This window comes from Sander vitreus, chromosome 7 (genome assembly GCF_031162955.1).
Source record: "Sander vitreus isolate 19-12246 chromosome 7, sanVit1, whole genome shotgun sequence".
NCBI lineage: Eukaryota > Metazoa > Chordata > Actinopteri > Perciformes > Percidae > Sander > Sander vitreus.
The window spans coordinates 16081683-16104886 of record NC_135861.1 but is presented as its reverse complement, the minus strand read 5'-3'; the positions used below and the strand labels follow the sequence as shown (position 1 = coordinate 16104886).

At 41.2% G+C, this 23204-nt stretch overlaps 2 protein-coding genes across 4 annotated transcripts in view; both read right to left on the bottom strand.

Annotated features, from left to right (window-relative positions):
• The window catches only part of galnt6 (UDP-N-acetyl-alpha-D-galactosamine:polypeptide N-acetylgalactosaminyltransferase 6 (GalNAc-T6)), a 10957-nt gene extending 10065 nt beyond the window's left edge, over positions 1–892 (bottom strand). The window contains exon 1 of one of the 2 annotated variants that reach the window (XM_078254931.1): positions 617–892. The gene's annotated coding sequence lies outside the window, so the exon portion shown is untranslated. The remainder of the gene's footprint in view (positions 1–616) is intronic. The other variant, XM_078254930.1, reaches the window with a different exon arrangement.
• Positions 893–1645: 753 nt separating this feature from the next.
• LOC144520855 (adenylate cyclase type 6-like) overlaps positions 1646–23204 on the bottom strand; it is a 34073-nt gene continuing 12514 nt past the window's right edge. The window contains exons 4-24 of one of the 2 annotated variants that reach the window (XM_078254928.1): positions 15333–15482; positions 14491–14612; positions 12608–12719; positions 12178–12305; positions 11807–11965; positions 11575–11716; positions 11254–11382; positions 10513–10541; positions 10113–10260; positions 9890–9987; positions 9657–9744; positions 9396–9512; positions 7881–8030; positions 7552–7727; positions 7243–7275; positions 7128–7157; positions 6881–7013; positions 5711–5974; positions 5340–5544; positions 5041–5165; positions 1646–3810 (exon numbers count right to left, since the gene is read on the bottom strand). In XM_078254928.1, coding sequence (XP_078111054.1) covers positions 3682–3810; positions 5041–5165; positions 5340–5544; positions 5711–5974; positions 6881–7013; positions 7128–7157; positions 7243–7275; positions 7552–7727; positions 7881–8030; positions 9396–9512; positions 9657–9744; positions 9890–9987; positions 10113–10260; positions 10513–10541; positions 11254–11382; positions 11575–11716; positions 11807–11965; positions 12178–12305; positions 12608–12719; positions 14491–14612; positions 15333–15482 — 2667 coding nt within the window. In that variant the 3' untranslated portion in view covers positions 1646–3681. The other variant, XM_078254929.1, reaches the window with a different exon arrangement.

Sequence of the window (23204 nt, the reverse complement as noted above, 5' to 3'; positions counted from 1 at the left end):
GGACATCTGCATGTCCGTAGGTGATCACTGTTCAGTTAGAGACTCACTCTTACTTGTTCATAATTTATTTGCTGTATTCTCAAGCCAGCCTCATTCATAATTGATTCAAGAGGACACTCTTTTGGTGTTACAGAAAAGGGACAGAACCACAGTCCAGTCTGCAGTTGTCTCTAATGGAGGGAAAATAATCAAGACTATTTTAGAAATGTAATCTACCTTATTTGGTCTTGTAAATCTGGATTGAGTGCCAAAATATCTTTGTCCCCTCAGATCAACTTTTGAGTATTTTCCGGAAGTTAAGTGTCAGAAACATAATTTTACATATTGAACAAATATCCTAGCCTTCTCTAACATTACACCTAAAAGTAAGATGAAGCACAACAAAAAGTGCCGATAACGTTACTGACAAAAGGCATAGCTTAACGTTACACGAAAATGAAAGAGGAAGTTTCCTTTCATTCAGAATATGTCAGTGTATTACCTCTTTTAGCGGCTCTAGAAATCAAATATTTGACAGATGATTGAAACCTCGCAGTCAATCTCACAAATGACACCGATATGCTACTGAAAGGTGAATATTATATGATTTCTAGATCTCAAAAATGCCGCCACTTACCTAAATATAACGAGCAGCTATCGTCCACACCTGTTTCTTTTCAGTTTCTTACAGTTGTCGAACTGGAGTTTTGAACGAAGCAGGATACAGCAGTTGGGTGGCATCCCGGCTTTTCCTTTGAACCCAACAGGTGCCATTTGTTGAAATGATTAGCTGGAGTGAGTCCCCTGCTGGTTGCGTGCGTCCTAAACTGAATTATTACTGAATTATTGTTAAAGGCAACAAAGGCGGCATTCGTCGAAAACAGAGCACGCGTTCCTGTATTGACATGTCACAGAAATCTGTAAGCAACCAAATGCGGAAGAAGAAACTAAAAAGTAAAAAAAAAAAAAGAAACTACAAAATACATAAATACACTTAAAATAAATCAATTAAAAAAACAAACAAAAAATAAATTTTGGTAAAAATCTTATATATATATATATATATATATATATATATATATATATATATATATATATATATATATATATACAATAATCACAGTGTAAAAAAACAAACTTGTATACTAGTGTGTAGCCTATTACAGACACATTAGAAGTCGTTGTATCATGAGCCTGTTATAGTAACATTAGTGCTTTTTCATCAGGGATTAGGAGGAATTTATGTTGCTTAATTAATGTTCAGCATAGAGTGCTGTGAGTGAACACTGCCATTACCTCAACAGAAATGCATTATTTATGTGCAAGCAATTAAATACTCTCTCCTGTATCATCCTCTTGAAACTGTAGACTGATTTATTCAGAAAAGGAGAAGGAGGCGTCTCTCAGGTTACTGTCACAGGGAGAAATCTTGATTGCAGACTGCTGATTGACATGAGAGCTAAATTAAAACACAAACAAATAAGCAAACTAAAGCTGTGTTGTGAAATAAACGGGGCAGTCGTTTTTAGTGACAGAAAGAATACATTTGCTTAATAAGAACAAATTGAAGGTAGGTGGTGCACTAGTTCTCTTTTGTAAAATTAATTTTACTAAAGTCATTTCTACTGCAGAGATCTAAGAGCCTGAACCAAATAAACACAATCAATGCAAAAACAGCCATTTATTAGTTTCTTATCCAAGGAGAAAGGAAACAAATCAATCATTGCACTATTTCTAACTCTGCCACTTCTTAAAGGAAAATGCAACCGTTTTTAGTTGACCTATCATTTTAAGGACAGAGAGGGATAAGCAAAAGTGAGGATCTTTTTTGTAGCCTTTGAAGGCAGCATTTCTTTTTTGGCTGAGACAGAAAATTGATCATATCAACACCAGGTGTAAAGCTAATCTAAAAATAAAATACACCTTGACTTTTCAGCAAATGTGATGTCCAATCAATTTGACCTCTAGTATAATGATTATTTATACTTCCTTAGTGCCAAAGGCACTGTAAAGAGTGGTTTCCTTTAGCAGTAGTTTCATTGTGGACAACAATAGTCATTATTACATACATTCATATAATAGTTTTGAACGACTTATTTTGTGGGGTTACAAGCCTCCATGTGCGAAATACAACCAGATAGGGTCAAATACTGTTGTGTGAAGTTGTGAATATTGGTCCATGAAGTATGCGGACCTTGGAATGGCATAATCTCAAGGCAATACTTGTGAGCAGAAGAAGAATTCCTGCATACAGTTAATCCTGAAGCCGTCAGGAAACCAGTTTACGTTCACACATTGTAACGCAATCCAAAATATACATCTCGTAGGCTTTTGCTTATTTGGGTTGTAATGAAATCAATCAAAATCACAGTCTAGTAAAAGGCGCAGTAGACATACAGTAATTCTCTACAAATTATCATTTTGACACGAGAAATCAGGAATGGACACACAACTCCGAGGAATAATAATTTTAAAAAAAACATGCCTTGCAGCAACCAGTTTGGCAAGAAAGCATTGTCATACAGTATCATAAAAACCTCACAGTGAAAAGATACAGTATGCCCCTTTTATAGATAAAGATCAGCATTCAGCTATGTGTGCTCATACCCACACACACACACACACACACACACACACACACACACACACACACACACACACACACACACACACACACACACACACACACGGTACTCTCTCATATACACACACACACACACACACACACACACACACACACACACACACACACACACACACACTAAAAAACATTACATTACAGTTTCAGAATCTCTCTTCAGTACTGGGATACTAATGCAACTGTTCTTCCTTCATTTCATACTTCTTGTTTTGTCTTGAACCAAAAATACATTGCAGGGAGGAGCGAGTAATCAATCGTACATTTCAGTGAACCACAAACAGCCTTGTATCCAGACTGTGGCTAATCACAGGCTAGAAGAAACAAAGAAAGCCCTGATAAGAAACACAGATGTCCGAGCCAAGGTTATTGTGAGTGTTGTCTATCTGCGTATGTGTGCATGTGTGTGTGTTTTCCTTCATGAATAAGTCGACAACAACAAAAGTGTTCGTCCCTATCACCGACAGTGACGTTACCGTGGCCTTTGCTGACAAAAGATGAATAAATTACTTAAGCTTACTGTACTTTTGAATAGAATCAGTGTGTTTCATATCAAACATTTGTTCTTTGGTCATTTTCATCCTTCATGTTGTCCTTGCATATTTTCTTTTAAGTAACAGTTTAGTTTTTTTGTATATATATATATATATATATATATATATATATATATATATATATATATATATACACAGTATACTTTATTCTTTTTTGTACAAGGTCATCACAAAAATCCATCCGCACGAAAATAAATAACGATTCCAGATGAAATACTTGTACTATTGCTCATAAACACAAGCGTAGCCATTTTCGTCCTAAGGCAAATGGGCTTCATGATCTCTCGAGCAGCTTGGGAAAAAGCCTTCAAACATGAACGCCCTACATGTTTGCATCTGAGTACGTGACAACATACAAGACAGGCCGAGCTCGTCTCTGTTGGCTGTCTTCTGTCCCCAGTGTGTTCGCACTGTGCTTCGGTGCTCATCGCCGAGCTGACCACTCTGTCTCTCTGCAGTCTCTGTCTTGTCAGTGCAGTGGGAGTCAAGCTGTGGTCGGCCTGCCTGTCGTTAACTGCCCTGAGGACCGCTGGTGAGGAAGTAAGTGGTCATCTCCCCCTTTCCCTTCACCTTGACAACACCTCGACAGTCCAGCTGGTATCCGTTGTTGACCAGCACGTGGTATAAGTCTGTGGTCACCTAAGAGAGGACACGGACATTTGACACCCAGGACGTGAGACACTCAACCCTTCCCAAGAGAAACACTGTCGGCAGTCCCAGTTTCACTCCCTAAAGTGACTGTGATAAGGAATATTAGATATACTGTAGATAGATAGATATTGTATGTACATTTTTGTTTTTATTTCACATTTGCTTTGGCAATTTAAACATCTGTTTCCCACGCCAATAAAGCCCCTTTAAATTGAATAAATAGATAGATAGATAGATAGACAGATATTTTGTCCCTGACATTTCATAGACTTAACAAAGAATCAATTAAACATGAAAATAATGAAGAGTCTAGTTGATGATGTCTGTAGAAGGGATTTTAATTTGCAGTAACTCATACTGTTCAACAGATGGCAGCATTGTTCTAACTCTAATCTTTGTAGCAACCAATTTATGGATTTGATTTGGGGCAGGAAAATCTCACCTCATCTCTTAGCCAGGCTGATGTTCTTCACACATTTCAAAATGAGTATTAACATCAACTATATATCCATGAATGAGATGATAAATATGACCTAACTGACACTGCTCCTTTGACAAACATACAATGGCTGTTCACATCTCTTTAAGACTTCAAGAATTTAGTAATGCAGGGAATTCCAATTTACCTTTTTTGCCCTTCTCCAGAAGGACATTAGAGCACCACTTCTGCTAGAGATCAGCATGTTGGGCTGACAAGGATTCTTGCTCAAGGGAACTTCTGCAGAGCAGATGTCTAAACTTAAATCCTGAAGCTGAAGGACTTTGCACGGATTCTATCTGCTATGATACTTTTAGTGTATAGGCAGATGACTTTGTCCCTTTCAGATGCAACAAACAATATAACTTTCAAATGTACATGCCTTGGAGTGCTAAACATCTCTCGGTTAGAGGAAATATGTCTGCGGTGTGGCCATTTTTTGATTTTGGTATGAATAAACACACTTTAATGTTGGAATGACTAATGGCAAAAGCATAATGACTAATTCCATCAGTAACTGGATTAGTATTCTGCCCTGGCCGAATTACTTAACACTAACACCAAGCCCTTCTAGGGACAGGTGTTGCGAATTAGCCATGGCTATAAACACTGTGATACAGGCATCGGATTGTTCTTTGTGTAATAATCTATGTTTTTTTGTATCTGTCCCTATTCAAATAAACAGAAATTAAAAAAAAACTAAAACTGCAAAAAGTCGTAGAAGAGCTTGGGTGCAGTACCTGGATGCAGTCTGGTACTCCTGTGCTGTCCATCCGGCTAGCCACATTGACTGTGTTCCCCCAGATATCATACTGGGGTTTCCTGGCTCCAATCACCCCTGCTACCACTGGCCCCATGTTCAACCCTGAGAACAAATCGCCTGGCTTTGTCAATCATACTACTTACATCATATAAACTCAATTATAATGCTGTTTCTAAGGAAGTAGATAACTGTAGTTCTCCTTGGACTGGGAAAAGGATGCCAAAGAAGATTTATCAGATAATGTCAAGTGCAATCCTTACTACCTTGCAGGCTTACCTATCTTCATCTGGAAGTTGTTGAAGGAGTGCTCGTTGATGTATTTCATTTGCTCCCTCAGCCTCATGGCGTAGTCAGCCAGAGCCAGGATGTGTGAACGGCCCTCTTTGTCATAGGTGGAGTCGTTGAGGCCAGAGGCTGCCATGTAGGTGGAGCCGATGGTCTTGATTTTCTCCAGCTGACGGAACTTCTCCTCACTGATGATCTAGAGATTGTTAAAGTGACAGAACAACACAGACAACCAGGAAAAGGTGATTGTAAGCAGCATAAAACAAATATATAATTGCCACACCTTGCAGATCTTATCTAATAAATGTTTTCTACACTAATTTAATTTGCATTCATCTCTCATATTTTCCCTCTCGTCTCACCTCGTCAAAATCAGCAATGATCTCGTTGAGCAGCCTGAGACACTCCACCCCTTCGTTGTTAGCCTCCAGCTCCACGTAAAACTCAGAAAAGTTGCTGATGGAGGCAAACATGACAGCGACGCACTCACATGACTGGTAGTATAACTCGTCATTCCGACGCTCCCGTGCAAGAAAGTGGGCGGCTACGTCCTTGGGCAGGATGTTGTGGAGCAGGCGCCGGTTGTACGCCTGCAGCTCCTCCATCTCCTCCTTCTCTTCTGTGGCCTGAGGAGGGGGGAGAGATGTAGTTGCTTAGTCTCAATATGTGACAATATGTGGATTCCTGAAGCAGTCACAGGTGTTGATAGAGGCCTTTTTCATGGAAGCTATTTGACATGTCATAGTAGGAAAAGCACTGGTGTAAAACATCAAATGAATGATGGCTAAATTCCATTTAGCTGCTTCAGTTTCAGGGTCCTGGTATTGTGCATGCTGGCTCACTGTCACACTGTCGTGACTTAGTGGGACACTTGAAGAGTACAAAGCCATTGTTAATGTTATTACTGTGCTTTTCCTTCTATGACATGTCAATATGTGCTGTTAAAAAGGCCTTTTGGTAAGTTTAAAGTGCTCATATTATGCTTTTTGGCTTTTTCCCTTTCCTTTATTGTGTTATATATCTTTTTTGTGCACATTATAGGTTTACAAAGTGAAAAAGCCCAAAGTCCACCCCAAAGGCACTTACCTTCTCCAACAGAAAACACTATTCACAAACTGCTCCAAACAGCTCTATTGTAGTCCAGCCTTTACTTCCGTGACGAACGTGCGTCACTTTGTAACACATGTTATAATGCTCGCCTAGCTGCTAGCATGACACGCCTTCATACTCTGCTTCTGACTGGCTGGTAGTCCTTACCTAGCTACGGCGCATGTGCAACTCCCAACAAAGATGGAAAAGAAGTGAGATGTCTCACTCTGTAGCTAAAACAGAGAGCTCAACACACAGGCTGAAAAGAGGAGCTGCAGCAATGTGCAGTACAACAAAAATATGGTGTTTTTTGAAAATTAAACCATGTAAACCTATTCTGATATAAACTCTAAATACAATTATGAACCTGAAGATGAGCATAATATGAGCATATAGTATCTTCAGTTTTGTTACTGTTATTCACAGGATACTGTTTCATTTACCTGCAGCTTCCAGAGGAAGTCAAGGCGTGCGGTGGACTCAACCTGCTGGCCGTGCAAGTAGAGAGCCAGAACAAACACCGTCAGGATTACAGGGGTCATGACCTTTAAGGATACCTTGGTCACGCTCTCCAGGCTGAGGGGGAAAAGAAGAGTTGACAAGAGTCATGAATTAGTATCTTGCATGGAGGCATGGGAATGTGTGCAACCTGACACATACTAAAACACACAACAAGTGAAAGCTACTCACCACTGTTCTGCAGTTTCATTGAAACCAGGCCTATAAAAGACAAGAGAAAGTCATGTCTACTGTGCATATAAATCACTGAAATGATGCAGTACAAAATAAAGAGAAAACAACTTACTGTTGCAGAGAATCATTAATAGGTGATAATTGCCTGAGGAAAGAAATTAGAACATATTCAAAAAATAGGAATAGAGCCCAACTTGTAAAGGAGAAAGTAGGTCTTTTACAATCTAAACCTTATTGTGTTAAAGTAGGCCATGTCCAACATAAACCACAGTATTGTGACACAGGAGCTGAACTGTTCAGGTTGAAAATTGGAAAAGTGCGAGTGTACTGAATATGTTTGTATATATAAGTGTGTGTGTGTGCGTGCGTGTGTGCGTGCATATGTGCATGCGTGTGTGTGTGTTCCTAGCAGGGGACTCACATGGCGTTGGCAATGACCAGCAGGTCTGCGTTGTCAAACAGGGCCACCTGAGGCCACTCAACCAGCAGGAGGAAAGTGAGCTGGATGAGCAGCATCAGAGCCAGTTTCCCTATGCTGCTGATGTGGAGGAACACAGAGCAGGCCAGCAGGGTCAGCAGTACACTGTAGCTGAAATACTGCAGCAGAGAGGAGACAGCGAGGAAAGAGGAGGAGGAGGAAGGTTAGGTGAATATTCTAACATACTTTTCATGCACACAGAAAAATGCACACAGGCATTTATATGAACACAAAGACAATATACACACATGCTAAAATGTTATGGGACTGACCTCTGGGAAATGGCAGGGCATGGCCTGGCTGGAACACAGAGTCAAACCGTCCTCTGCTGTCTTGGTCAGGTTGTGCAGCAGGCAGAGAGTCACTGATGTGTTCAGCTCGTTGGCCACACACTCCTGCAGTTTCTCTCTGCTGCAGGTAAACTGGCAAGAAAGGATGACACAGTCTGTAATTTAACCGTCAGCCAATAAAGGTGAAACAACAAGAGACACAAACACAAATGTAATGCTGAAAACAGAAAGCCAACAATATATCCTAGAAATATTTTAAAAGTTTTGACACAAAATTTGAAATACCTTCAGTTTTGCTTGAAAATAATTTCTGCACCATACTGTAGGTACTGATATAATATCATTTTACAAATGTATAATGTATCAAAATTACGGTGGCCCTGAAGTGCAACTCACAACAGCAAATAGAAAAACGCAACAGCAAATCATAAAACACGACAGCAAACAGGAAAACACGACGGCAAATAGGAAAACACGACAGCAAATATGAAAACACGACAGCAAATATGAAAACACGACAGCAAATACGAAAACAAAACGGCATTAACTTCTACCGGAAAAGGTAGGGCCTATCTAGCAGAGGACGGAGCCTCCTGAAAGGACAGACTATTTGCTGTCGTGTTTTCATGTTTGCTGTCGTGTTTTCATATTTGCTGTCGTGTTTTCCCATTTGCTGTCGTGTTTTCCTATTTGCCGTCGTTTTTTCCTATTTGCCGTTGTGTTTTATGATTTGCTGTTGCGTTTTTCTATTTGCTGTTGTGATTTGCACTTCAGGGCCACCGTACAAATACAATAAAAGTAAAACAAAGAATGAGCAAATGAGCAGACTAATTAATGCTCAGTGCAGAAATAGAGAAAGTAGCTACTGAACTAAACAAGCAAGCTACTGAATAAGTCCTTAGATGTTGGAGCATGACACTGAGCAACCAATCACAGGCTGAAACAACCCTGCAGACATCCAATCTTAAAAGTGTAGCAAAAAGCTACAGCTGCAAAGCCACAACCACGCCTTATGTTGTTACTTAAACTGTTTACAATGCAAACCAGGTATAGTACATCATCTTTGCTAAACCGTTGTCACAACATAGCTTCTGTGGGTGACGTTTTTTTATGTTACCATTGCTTAAAAAGCACATTTGATGTTGATGATGTATGAAGTTTAGGTATTGATAAACCTTCCATGACTTCTAACACTTTTCTTGGCCATAGCATTTGTCATTTTGCATAAATAATGGTGCTAGCAATAAGCATGTTTTAATCCATGCATACACAAATGCAATGCTATATAGATCTACATGTTGGTCCACATGATAAAACATGATTTAAAAAATGACCAGCAACATCTGAGATGAATTGATTAATGGAAGGACAGACAAATGGAACTGCGGCAGATATGTAAGCCCCTTCCCTGATTTCATTGTGGGGGACAACTTGAAACATCGGTCCCAACTGTTACATGATACAGAAAATGACAAAATGAAGAGTTGTCGTCCCTACCATGTTAGCAAAGGAGGAAATGAAGAGGAGGAGGATGGTGAAGACGCCCACCATTGTGCTGTTTGCACGGGACTGGACTATTTTCTTGGTTACAGTCTGCAATGCAGCTGGGAAGAGCTTGAATACAGACAGCAAGGAGAAGATCAGATAGGATAGAGTTAATACCATTAGTGAGGCTGGCTGAAGACATATGGTAATGATTCTTATCTAAAGATATCTGCGAGATAAATCATATGAGTGGAGAAGGCCTTTGTTTCTCACTTTGATGCAGGAGTATATGGCACAGATGAAGAGGATGTTGATAAGGATGATGAAGATGCTGATGTAAAGACCGAGCATAAGTGTTGTTCTGTGGAAGAGAAGAAAACTCATTAGGATGTATAACTCTCATTAATTCCTCATAAACTAATCAAGGCCACATTTCCTATCCACAATTAGGTATAAAGTATAACTTTGAAACTGGGAAAGGCAACTTATTGGAGAGAGCTACTTACTTTGGAAAAATGATAATCTGAATGAAACAGATGCAACAGAAAACAAGTAGTGTGCAGGCCACATATCCCCCAAAACGATCATCGACCTTTTTAGAGTACTGAAAATAGAAAATCAATGTGAAATACGTTTCCTCGTAGCTCAATTAAAGACGAAAATAATCAATTCAGTTTATTTACCAGGGAATTATGGTGAATTTCAAACCAACTCCAATCAAATACCAACCTTTTTCTCGAGTTCGACGGTCTGAAAGGTGAGTAGGAACTTCTTGACGTGATCCTTCCTCAGCTGGTCGATGCTGCGTGCGTCGATGGCCCGTCCAAGAAACTCATCCACCTCATCCTCAGGGTTCAGCGCCTCCTGAGCGCAGCGGCTATGAGGTAGATGGAACAATAGGTCACTGTGTGGTGTGTGTTTGTAACTGTGTGAGTGTGTATGAGGGAGTTGGTCTATGCTGTGACAGGCAGGATGACTCAGAGCTAATATGGTATTAGTGCTGGGTTGGATCTGACTGTATAAAACCAACAACAGGCTCAAAAGTTAGACTGCTACAGTGACAGTCTGCAAGTCAACCGCTAATAACGAAAGCCACCCCAATAACAAAAACTGGGGCCAAAACACTCACTTGTCTTTGCTGGATGCTTCATCGATGCCCTGAGAAAAACAAAAAACAGAGAGTTGAAATGAGACCAAAAATCTGATATAGTGCAGATAAGAGAAAGGGAGATTGTTCTGTAGCCACAGTACAACTGAAAAATAGACAGAGACCCAGACATCTGCACAGCTAATCCCTGAGAGCCAGACTGATGTTTTAATTAATGCTCAGAGGCTTCAAATTACACCCTCTTTGCCCCTAGGGCTCAAACCCTCTGAGAAGAAGACAAAAAGGAGGAGGAGAGGGGGAAAATGTAGGAAAGACAAGGAAATGAGACTTGTAGAATAAAGAGAGGGAGGAAATGGGAGAGAGTGAGAAAGAAAAATATCTGCAGCTGTAGCCTGATCAGATTAGCTGCAGTAGTAGATGCACTGGGAATCCCTGGGAGCCCTGGGAAATAATTTTGTGGCCGTGAATATTGAATAGTTGTTGTATATTGAGAAGAATGCTACATAAACCTAACAGGATCACCAAAGTTATTACAGTTCATCTTGTGGGGGACATGAATGTCTGTACCAAATTTTAGACAGATACTCATATATCTCGAGCCATGCATGACAAAAAAATAAATACAAATGAAGATAGCATAAGGTATGTTACAGTAATAGAAAGGACATAATTAGAAAGGCCTAATTTGACTTTAGAGAGTGGAGATGATGACACAGGAAATCAGATATAGAAATATCTAAATGCTCCCTGCATGTATCTCACCATCTGCCTGAAAACTTTGGACTCCTTGGTTCTGGAGAAGGATCTGTCAGGCACCCAGCGTGGCATCAACCCCTCCACAGAATTTGCACGTGCTCGCTGCATCTTAGCCATCATCGCTTTCTCCTCTTTCTGGAAGTGAAAAAACCCACCAGAGTAAATGCTTTGACAAACAAGGTCTTCTATGCCAGGTGACAAGCTATTATATTGTTTGTGTGAAATATGGCACTAGTGTGAAGTTCTGAAGAGGTCAAGCAGGTAATCAAGGATGTGTGTGTGTGTGTGTGTGTGTGTGTGTGTGTGTGTGTGTTTGTGTGAACTAACCCTCTTCTGGCTGCAGCCCAGCACCAAGAAGGTTTCAATGTTGTTCTCCTTCACGTAAGCATTCCTCTCTCCTCCAAATCCTGGCTCCACCTCGTAGTCCCCGTTCAGATACTGTAGTGTGGCTTTAGTGATGTGGATACGCCTACACGCACACACACAAAATACAGTGTGTAAGAAACAAAACGGGAGAGAACACATCAGTGCAGTAGCAGGTGGAATAGGGGGGACTTACCCAGCCTTCCCCCCGGCCTCCATTTGGTTGGCGAGCGTCACGTCGTTGGACCAGACGTCAAACTGCCACTTGCGCAGACCCAGCACCCCACAGTGAACCCGCCCACTGTGGATGCCCACTCGCATGTTCACATTAACGCCTGTCACCTCTCTCACCAGCCTGCAAATGCACACGCATGCACACACTATTGTCAAAAATGTAGTGTCACCTTCAGGTTCACAGTGTCCCTTCTATACCCCGTGCAGCATAAACAAAGCAAGAAATCTTAACTTAACCTTCACTGGAATATTACTATATGACTGTAAGGGTACATGTTGTCGTTTTGAGTGTGTGAATCTTTGTGTTTCAGTGCATTAGTGTGTTTGACTCACGAGATGGCCTCAATCATGTCTACTCCCATCTCCACACAGCAGTGGGCATGGTCAGCTCGGGGTTCAGGCAGTCCTGACACACAGTAGTAACAGTCCCCTAGAATTTTAATACGCAGGCAGTGGTTCTCCTGTACAGCAAGGAGACATATACACACACACACACACACACACACACACACACACACACACACACACACAATATATTCAATTACAGCCAATACACAGCATGCTCATGTCAAATATAGAGCTGTTTATGCATAATTTAGATGACTTATCAGTCTCAGCATAGTCTAATTGATGTTTAACACAATGCTTAAGTACCCCCCCCTCCTTAACAAGTACATCATGTTGGCTTTGTCAAGGCTACACTCAGCAACAGTGGCTCAAAGTTCTGCTAAGAAAATGGCAGGAGCAGGTTGTCAGCTCTTACCCAGGCCAGCTTGTCAAAGCGAGCGAACAGTTCGTTCAGCGTCATGACCAGCTCCTGGGCCGTGCACTGAGAGGCCAGGCTGGTGAAGCCTTCAATGTCTGCAAACAGTATGCTGCAGGAGAGGCGATTTTGGTAGGTAGTAAGGGAGAGGGTGAGGGTCACCAAAACCGACAGAGAGGAAAAGAAAGACAAAAGGAGAAAGAGAATGAGATCAATCAATACAGTATAGAGTTAGTTAGCATGGTCTAGTGCCTCCCTCCCTCCTCACTGTCCAGCTGCCATGTGAGTAGGGGAGAGAGAGCGGCAGACATTTGTTCAGCTCTGGCTCTCATCATCTAGGCCAATGTAGGTCACCTCCTTTTGATAGTAATGAAAGGCAAGGATAAACAATACCACTGACATTCTGAATTTGAGTTAAAGTCGACAGATGGCGCTGTTGGTCCCATGAGGTCATCCACTCAGGGAGAATTGGCCCTTATTTACAGCAGTCCAGAGCCTGTCTGCATCTCCCACCCTGACCAAGGCTGTGAGCCATAACGCAATCATAGTCAGTTCATACAAATTACAAACAAACATATTTGCTCACATACCCCTAGTATTATCTAGCCATGCAGTGGATGTAGTTTTTGGCATGCAGTTTTTGTTCTATTTATCAAAGTTTTGAGATATCAGTTTCTGCTGTCACAGTGAACAGTTTATACTGGAACTACTTTCTACTGTATAAATAGTCCCAAAAAACGTATAGCATGATCAGTGGATGCTACTGAGTGACTGGTAAATTGTTTTGTAGAGAAAGATGTAGAATTTTATTGCAGCTATAAAAAAATGTATGTGATCACCAAAAACAAATGATTCACTTCACCTTCATTGTGTTGGGTGGCAGCAGAGGACAAAAGAGACTCTGGGCAAATACAACCAAAACTTCCTGCATGGCCAGATATTACTCGGAGTAAAGTGAAAATATTCAAATTTTAAAATAAAAACAGGCCGACAAAGGTCGACGGTGTGGGACACACCGCACAAACTGGGCAACGGTTGGTCGCCGTCGGCCCAACTAAGACCGACGGCCTAATTTTTTGACCATGTAAATTAGTATAGTCACACCCATAATAAACATGTTTACGTAACTTATAGATAATATTGATGAGCATTTCGAGGGTATATGGACTGACCATAATATATACAGAATATAGGCATTAGTGATGCAAACAACATAATCGGAAAACAATAACTCAGTTGTTGTCTGGTGTTGGAGCTTTCACAAAATTACCTGTGCATAATTTAAAACTTGGATAATGGAGTGTTCCTGTAAGTTTACACTTTAGTAGAGCATCGGCCTTGCAACAGATTATTCTAATAAGTGCATCACCTGCACCTATTTGGGTCACCTCTAACAGGAGATGGCTGCTGCATCCTCGTTTCATTGTCCCCTACCACCATCCCCACCATCCCCACCACAACCTCAACAGCACCGACTGGGCTCAACGGTAGGCCAATGGATGGAGAGTTTCAACCACCTGTTTAGTTTAGTAGTTATTCCCACTTGGGAGGTGAAATCCAGTAGTGAGGGCTGAGACAGTGTGCCAGCAAACTTGAGGTCTGCCCCCCATAATTTGCTACGGAAAGCACAGCAGTGTGCCTAAGTCAATATCGTTACTGCAGCTAGTGCTGTCAGTGTCAGTAAACAACAACATGCATAATACATGCTGTCAGGGAAATAGTTGTTGGAGTGACTCTGTAACTGACACATCAGTCAGCAGAGTGAGGTCAAATCCACTGGTGCTAGCTGTGATAGCAAAGTAGATAAGCTCTCCAACATTTTCCTGAGTGGATGTTAGTGCAGTTGTGTGAAAGCATGTATGTGTGTATCTATCTGTATTTACCTAACATTGTCGTGTTTTTGAATGTAGATCTTGTGGAACATCATATTTTCCTTCTTGGCATTGATATCCGCCTTCATCTCCATGGCAACGTGTCTTGGCAGCACTGACAGAAGTAGGCGCTCCTGAGAGAGAGAGAGAGAGAGAGAGAGAGAGAGAGAGAGAGAGAGAGAGAGAGAGAGAGAGAGAGAGAGAGAGATACTTGAATAGCTTTGTCTCATATTAATTTGATTATTACCTTTGGTATATTGTTATTATTGTTACTTTGGTGTTGAATTTGTATTTGTATTAATTTTGCATGATGCTTTGGCAATATTGCTTTTGTTACATTCATGCTAATAATTGAATTTAATTGAGTTGAATTGAATTGAGAGAGAGAGAGAGAGAGAGAGAAAGAGAGAGAGAGAGAGAGAGAGAGAGAGAGAGAGAGAGCGAGAGAGAGTGAGAGAGAGAGAGCGAGAGAGAGAGAGAGAGAGAGAGAGAGAGAGAGAGAGAGAGAGGGAAATTAGAGAAAGAAAGACACAGAAGGAGCCCATTCATTTTCATCGGTTTCTCCTGTTAAGAATGCTCAATGAGTCACTCTGCCTCGTTGGCATCTGCGTGGGAATGTGTTAGTCAAATAGAGAGGAGTGGAGATACGTGTTATACTTCAGAGCATATTGCTGACCTAAAAAAAGAGACAAAAAAAATTAGACTGGAAAATGGAGAAACCGCTTGTTGCTCTTTTGCATTTGTACACGTGTTTAGATTTCCTCCAGGACATGGGCACGACTGCCTCCCTCAATTATTTGCTTGAACATGCATGTGTTTGTGTGTGTCTATGAACTTGTGCATAATATGTGTACCTGCTGCTGGTTTTCCCTCTGCAAGTACAGTCTGGCCTGGATGTATCCTCTGGTTTCCTGGAAGGCTTGTCGCTGGGAAACCTCAGCAGGGTAGTGGGTACAGATCCCGATCATGTTAGTGCACAGGAAGATCAGCACGTTGGCACTGATCTGGAAAACACACACAAAGACGACAGAGAGAGTGAAATGCATGCAGATGTCACATCACAGTAATACAATGAACTCTGCCTGACCTGGGTGAGGTCAATAAACAAAATCAATAACACTCTGTGTCGTAGGATTTACTGCAAGGAGAACAATTCCTCAAATGTCTGAGGGGCCATTAGATGTGATCTCGTTAGAGATGATGAGCGTGGCCTCGTGGATGCTCCGTAAGAGGACATTCTCCTCACGTCACGCTCTGAATGGTAGATAGGAAGCCCAGAGGGTTCACTATGATGTGTGACTGGGGACATGTGACATGTCATATTTGACAACAACTTTAGATAGTAGTGAGAAACAGAAGCAGCCATTAATGTAACTTTCTTGTGTGTACCTAGTGCAGCGGAATATGAAGGTTGAACAGTAAGGCACTAAGAATGCAGAGGAACAAACTGTAAAACAGCATTATCTGTGGCTTGAGTAAATGAAGTTTAGATATAGTGTACAGTCAGCTTCGTGGGGTCATCGACCTTAAAAACATTCCTCTGCTGCAGCCGCTTTCTGTGTGTGTTTTTGAATGTGTGTTGTGAGTCTGTGTAAGTCTGTTAGTAATTTCTCTTCTCACTAGTCCACAGCCAAGACTGAACATCAGAAACAGAGCCTTGAGTTCTGGACTTCCCCTCTGTTCAGAGAAACACATGTGCATGTGCACACACGCATGTGCACACACTCGTCCTCTTCGTGCTCAGAAACACACTCCAGCCTGGGAAAGTCACTTGACCCATGACCAGAGCACAGAGTGCTTCCTCTGAAGATGATATCATCAATAATGAGAAAAAGAAATGCAGGCAAAGCACACACATGAAGGCTGAATTTCAATCAGTCTTACTAACAACATGAAGATTAAACTGGAGGACATGAAAAATCTCATCTCCAGTATCAGCATTTCTGAGCCATGGTATGGCCATGGCTGGTATGTTGCCAAACCAGTGTGTTTGCATGAGTGTTTTTAAGTTGTGTTTATGAGAAAGACCACAGAGTAGAGATGGAGAACTATAGATAGATAATTATCAATGTACATGCATACACTGCATATTTTCATGAATGTTTCCTTGTCTAGGGCTGGGTACCCAACTTTGATACTTTTAGGCACTGACCTATATAGTATACATGTATATATATATATATATATATATATATATATAAAATTACCTCTATAGTATCGAAAAATGCCTTGTCATTCAATACCAAATTTCAATACCTAAGGAGTAAATCTCATCAGCGTCAGTGAGACAATAATCAGAAGCTGAAAAGAAAAAAAATGTGTATCATAATGTGCAATGTTGTAATTTCTTTTTGTTAAAATGGAATATAAAAAATTGGTATTGGAAAAAGTGTCGTTCAGGACCCGGTATCAAATTGATGGCATTGGTGCTGGTATTGGTATTGAACATTTTTTAACAATACCCAGCCTAATCCTTAACAGAAGTATTAAACTACTAACTAGCATCCACACATTGGTTAAAACAAAAGTAGACTAAAACAAACTTGTAAAGTGATGGCAGGCTTTGTGCAGTGTTCTTGAGATGAGGTTTGCACTGTATATATAAGAACTCGCCCTTTGTTGTCACAACAACACAGAGACAATCTAACAATCTGTGCTTGAAATGCAACACCATTACCACAGGACAGTGGCAGACAAATGCCACAGTTTATTTGAAGAGAGAGTTGTTGGTAGCTTCCTATTCCATCTGAAAACAAATGGCCAGACTAGATTAGAAGCACAGTAATAAGCACAAATAAGCACACTGATGGTTCGCAGGTGCAGAAGCAAACATACTTCTGATGTATTGGGTAAATACCAACACCTAATGTAGCTGATGCAGGCAGAGAGCAAGGGCATTATTCAAGAACTAGCAACAGAGCATCCAAAATGTATCCTCATGTTTTATTTCTCAGGAATAGAGATACAGCGAGGTTCCTTCAAACAGGTTTCTGGAAAGAACAAGAAGCACTTTTCCCTGAACTCCTTGATGCAGGATGACAGAGAATGGTTGATGCCAACTGTCAGTCAACTTTCAAAGATTCAGATCAAAGCTGCCAAGAAGTGTAAGACACCTCATCATCAGGCTATTGAAGATCAGGTGTGAGGACCTACAAAGACTGTCCACTCTTGTTCTTTACATGACTGGTTGAGCAATTGTTCTCCAAGTGCAAAATTGAATTTGTGCCGCACCGTCGCTCAATTAGCGATTAGCCTGTTGTGTTCATAAAGCATTGACAGGCCAGGGCTTTCTGATAAGCCCTGCATCGTAATGTTAAAGACCACCAATGGAGACCTGACACTCCAGTCTATAAGGGCCCTGATAAAACCCTAATGGTATTAATCCCAAACAGATGGCCAGAAAACTAAGTTAGCTAAGGGGCCTGTCTGAGATACAGGGCCACCTGCAGTTCCCAGGACCATGCTTCTCAGCAATGCACTCAATTTACATCCAGCCAATTCAGCTTCCCATGTGAGCACACTCGGATTTCAATCCAAGTAAAGACATTCCTATCAAATTGATTTTGATAGTTTGGCAACAAACATACAGTGTGCTTGAACGCAGCTTAGGAGGTCCCACATTCAGGATGTTCTGTATTATCTGTTGAACAGGAAAACACACAGTAGTGCAGTGATAGCATGAATACACATTTATTTGCAAATGCGATGCAAATGCAAGAGCAGCATCTTTTGAAACATCGCAAAGACCCAAAATATCAGCAGGTACAGTGCATTCAGAGTGAGCATATTAGAGCTGAACAACAACTGACTGACTACATGTTGAATGATAGCTCAATATAACAGCCTGATAGCTCTGAATAGGTGAAACTAAAGTGTGGGGAAACATGATGAACAACGCTTGAGTTAATGCCAAGTTATGCTTAGTCACTACACGGTCTGGAGATTAGAGGCAAAAACAGAGGCTTTTGAATAAATCTTGGGTGAGCTATGCATGCATGTATGTGTGTGTGTGTGTGTGTGTGTGTGTGTGTGTGTGTGTGTGTGTGTGTGTGTGTGTGTGTGTGTGTGTGTGTGTGTTGTTGCTGCACTTATATCTCCTAGGCCTGAAATCCAGCACAGACCCACGGCCACTCTGACACTTCCCTCTCCAAACAGTAATGTGGTGTAAAGAGAGCAGTATACGTTTTTCTTCATTAGCACACTGCCACTCTCTTTATAACCACTGAGCTGGACTTTAGAGTATCTTCCCCTGATGTCTCCTGACTATTCTTCCTCCAGACTTTTGGCTCTCAAAGATGAGCCTCGCTCGACATTTACTTAAGCAGGAACCTCTTGGCGATTAAGTTAAAAGAAGTCCAAACATTGGCTTATAAGGCGCGGCTCGTGGGCAAGGCAGACGGATAACATGTTAATGAACGAATGAAGGAAGGGGATGGAAAAGATTTTGTCTTGGCAAACACACAGAAAATCCAGTCTGTCTTTAATAATATCCCCCTGGACAATTCCCTCACGAGAAGGCATGCTGGAATGTGCACAAATTAGATTTTCACACCACATTCATTCAGAGACAAAACTTATACTTCAACGGATGTGATCTATTGATCAAAAAGGGATATTTCAATGACATTCTGCAGCACTGTGGTAACTGTACAATCGTTTTTTTTTTTTTCTTAAGAAGGTTCAGCGATGGCAACTGTAGACGTCTTGTCTGTAAGCAGAGCTGAGGTGGCCACATGTTGATAAATTTGTCACTTATATTAACTCCTATGACAATACAGTGAGTGGAAATAAACTAAGAACTGATAACCACAAATACGACTTACTGACAATGCCTTTATTGAATAAAGGCATTGTCCACCTAATCAATGTTTGGATTCATCCAGGAGTATTTGAAAAGGCCTGCCCTGCAGTGAAAGATAAGTTCTGATATCCCACCAACCCTGAGCTCCACTAAAGCTGAAGTTTAAACTTTAAAAGGCCAGAGTGCTACATCCCATAAGTCAACACACTGGCTCTGGGGACCCTGACTGCTGTTGACAGGGGGCTACTCTCCAGTACACGACCTTTGATAGGCATCTGGAGCTTTTAAAATGTCTTACAGAGACGAAGCCCAGTCACACACTGCTGATCATAGCCTGAAAAGATAACATGTGGTAACAGAGTGGTAAAAATAGACAATACTCTGAGACTTTGTTGCACTACTCCATATCTAATCAGGGGTTACTATAATGTGTAATTACTGACATAAGAAAGAAGCCATTACTTATAAAGATAAATGTTGCTGAGGAGTTGGGGTGCCTGTCTTTGCCATCTTGGGTCCCTGCCATCTGGAATCAGAGCTTTGTTTTCGTCATGGCTCGGGCTAAACCAAAATTGGTCTCAGGTGACCAGTGAGGCCTCGGAGTAATCTTTGTGAAACGCTGAAGCAAATTCCGTGAAGCTAAATAGAGCTGGACCCAGGCCGCACATCTGTCAGAAAAACAGACCCTGAATTAATAGTTAAACGTTGTCCAAACATGAGGAAAAAAATCTCCCAGCGATCCTGGAATTACTGACTAAAACAAACTGCAACCACCAGCTAAAACTACCCACTCCACTAATTTGACCAACAATTTTTTCCTCAAATCAAAAGATTATAATGCTTATTTATCCTTCTAGGGTAATATCTCGGCCTTCAATTTACTCTTGACTGGCTAACGTTCTACAGTTGGCTGGCGCTGATTTTCCCACTTTTCTTCTGACACTGTATCTGTCCCTGTAGAGCTGTACTCCAACCTTTTTTCCTCTGACAACTAATTTGACAAAATGAAAGTGGCCGAGAGCTACTCATGTTTTATATTATTATTAACATTTATTCACATAGCTGATCTCCACCCAACCCAGCTGAATAAGCTTCTTTTGTGTGAACATTTATGAAACGTTATCCAACACTAACATTGTGTATCAAAACTTCATCATTCTTAAACATCTTAAATTCATTTTTTTCTGTAAGCATTCTCAAGCTCACACTATTACATTTACATCATACTAATGTCATAGAAAACAAAATGTATTACTTATTTACTTGTGCTTATTTTCTGTCTGACCCACATATCACTGTATCACATCACTTCCCTTCATCATTTGTAGTTTGCATGCATTTACAATAGTCAGTTAGTGAGATGACTGGCACTGCATGGAGTCAACAAAAGAGGTGCATGCTGGAGTGTATCCACTTACAGTAGGTTCACTCTTATGGAGTCATTTGAATGTTCATCCGTCTTTTATGACATTCATGTCAGAAAAAAAGCTGCTTCACAAAGGTAAGTATAGATCCAAACAAAGCAGACATTAGGTGCTTTCCGACCGGATAGTAATTGTACTTTTTAGAGGAAATGTACAATTCTAAGCAGTTCTAAGAACTACTCTCCCCCAAAATCTTTTTTTCCGTTTGCATTCCCACTGGCCAAGTGGCCATAGGGACTGGTAGGAGGGGTAAGGGAGTGACGCAAGTACGGCAACGGTCTTTATAGCATCATCACAAGACCTTAGCGCCACATACAACAACAACAAAGCAGCATGGAGGAGGCCGTACATGGCCAGCAGTGCCTGCACCACCGCATCAGTCCACTTTTCCGAGTTCCGCATTCCGTCCATTCTCGTAGTAATTCACGTAATGTTTTGCTCAACGCAGACGGGGCTTTATTATACTCGGAACAGACCCCGCCTCTGCCTGCTGCGCTGTGGACACGTGTGTGTGTGTGTGTGTGTGTGTGTGTGTGTGTGTGTGTGTGTGTGTGTGTGACGGCCGGCGAGCCGCAGGACACGCTTGTGGAGTTTAACTCTGAAAAGACAGTTAACCACAGGTTCCCGTTAATCTTATGATGGACATGTGTTGTGACATTTAAACAAACGAACCGTCAACGGCGAAATAAAAGCCTCTTATTTACGAGAGCGGTCTGAGAGACCTCCAGCTTACCTCGGGGTCTCTGAGCATGACTGGCCGAGCGACGAGCTAGAGGCCGGGGCAGGCGCTTACTGGCTGTCGCATCACTTCATGGAGGTTCTCAACCCCCGAAAACTTTGAAGCAAATTGTCAATTCGGCATCAATTTTCGCAAGACTGCCTATTCTAAATCTAAACAGTTAATTTCTCGCCTAAAACGTTGTCAGAAGTGAATTTAATGATGATGTTTACAATGAAAATTGTTAAAAATGTCCCGTTGTTGGTTGTTGCTCTGTCTGCAAGTTCCGAGTTGGCAGTGGGTGTGACTTATAAGTTTGACCAATCAAGTACACCTAGGAAAAAAAAAGTGTTCTAGGAACAAAAATCCCTCCGGTCGGAAAGCCCCTATTTTCAGAGCTAGTAGCACACTTCACTTGAATGAATTATACCATGTAGCATCCTGCTTTAGGACATTTATCATTTGTCCCTCTTCCCTCTTTTTTTCCATCTCTGTTTTCGGTTAACTAGAGGGACAGCCACAAAAAAAATCTTACATTAAATGATTGTGCACTTTGCGTGACCTATTACTGCTGCTTCAATCAATGCCCGTTTTTACTTTAGGGCTGCAAATAACAGTTAGGTTCACATATCGATTAATTGGTTGATATTGAAAAATATTTAAATTGGTGGAAAATGAGGAATAGCATTAGTAACAGCACCAACAGGTGTCAACTGTACTCCATATTACCTCATTTGAATTATGTTTCAATGGATAAAATGTATTAATTAACACATATTAGTATAACAAACTCCATTGTATTAGACGATTATTAGATACAAAGCTGTGCTGATGAGTACACCAGTGTGTCAGTGGTCTTAGCTGTTCAGTGGTCAGGGGTCAGAGTTTGGCTGGACTGACAGAGGGAGGGAGGGGGAGGAGTGGGCAGGGCTGGACATAACACTCTCCTCTCAGCTGTGTCCTCACTAACCCCTCACTTCCTGCCCACTCACACCCTCACAGGCACAGTTGCAATTACAGCACGGCGGCTGCAAGAACACAAGATTTTGTTATTTAGCTTAACAAACCAACCAGCCCACCAGCCCCGTTCAGTCTGCTCTCACTGATTTGAACCGTGTGAGGGAGTCCAGACCTTGAACTGTGTGACTGTGAGCTAAACATCCAGGAATTCCTATTGCCTCCATCTCCTTTTAAGCACAATGCACAACATGAACCCAGGGCCACCATTTTGCTTTGACAGAGATCAATGTAACAGGAATATTAGGAGCTAACTCCTAAAATAGGAAAATGTCTGCTGGTGACTACATGGTACTGTTTGTTGAGAACTAGAGCATGCTTTTTTTTTCTTTTAGCCGTTCTGCATTTAAATACTGAGTAACAGAATTAAGCACGTAAATAAAAAACATACAAGACTTTAGTTTCACTGTGCAGTTATAATATATTTACTACACTGTTTTTACCACTGTCCTTCCCTGTTTAACTCTTCAACCATATACAATATTGACTTTTACTACAAAGCATACAGATCAATATGGGTACAAGAACAACAGGTTATAGTTTAAACAGCAGAAATGCGAGAGCAGTTTGGTAACTGCTTCAACTTACATTTTGACTTCCATGGGCTGCTCAGTCAAGGATGAGCTAATACTGAACTCATGCATGTAACACATCCGCCTCCTTGGCCATCTTCAGGAAGTCACATGTGTCACGTTTGTGAAGCCTGATACATCAGCAGCATTTCACGGGAATAAAAGCATAGGTGTTGAGTTCCAACACATAGTTT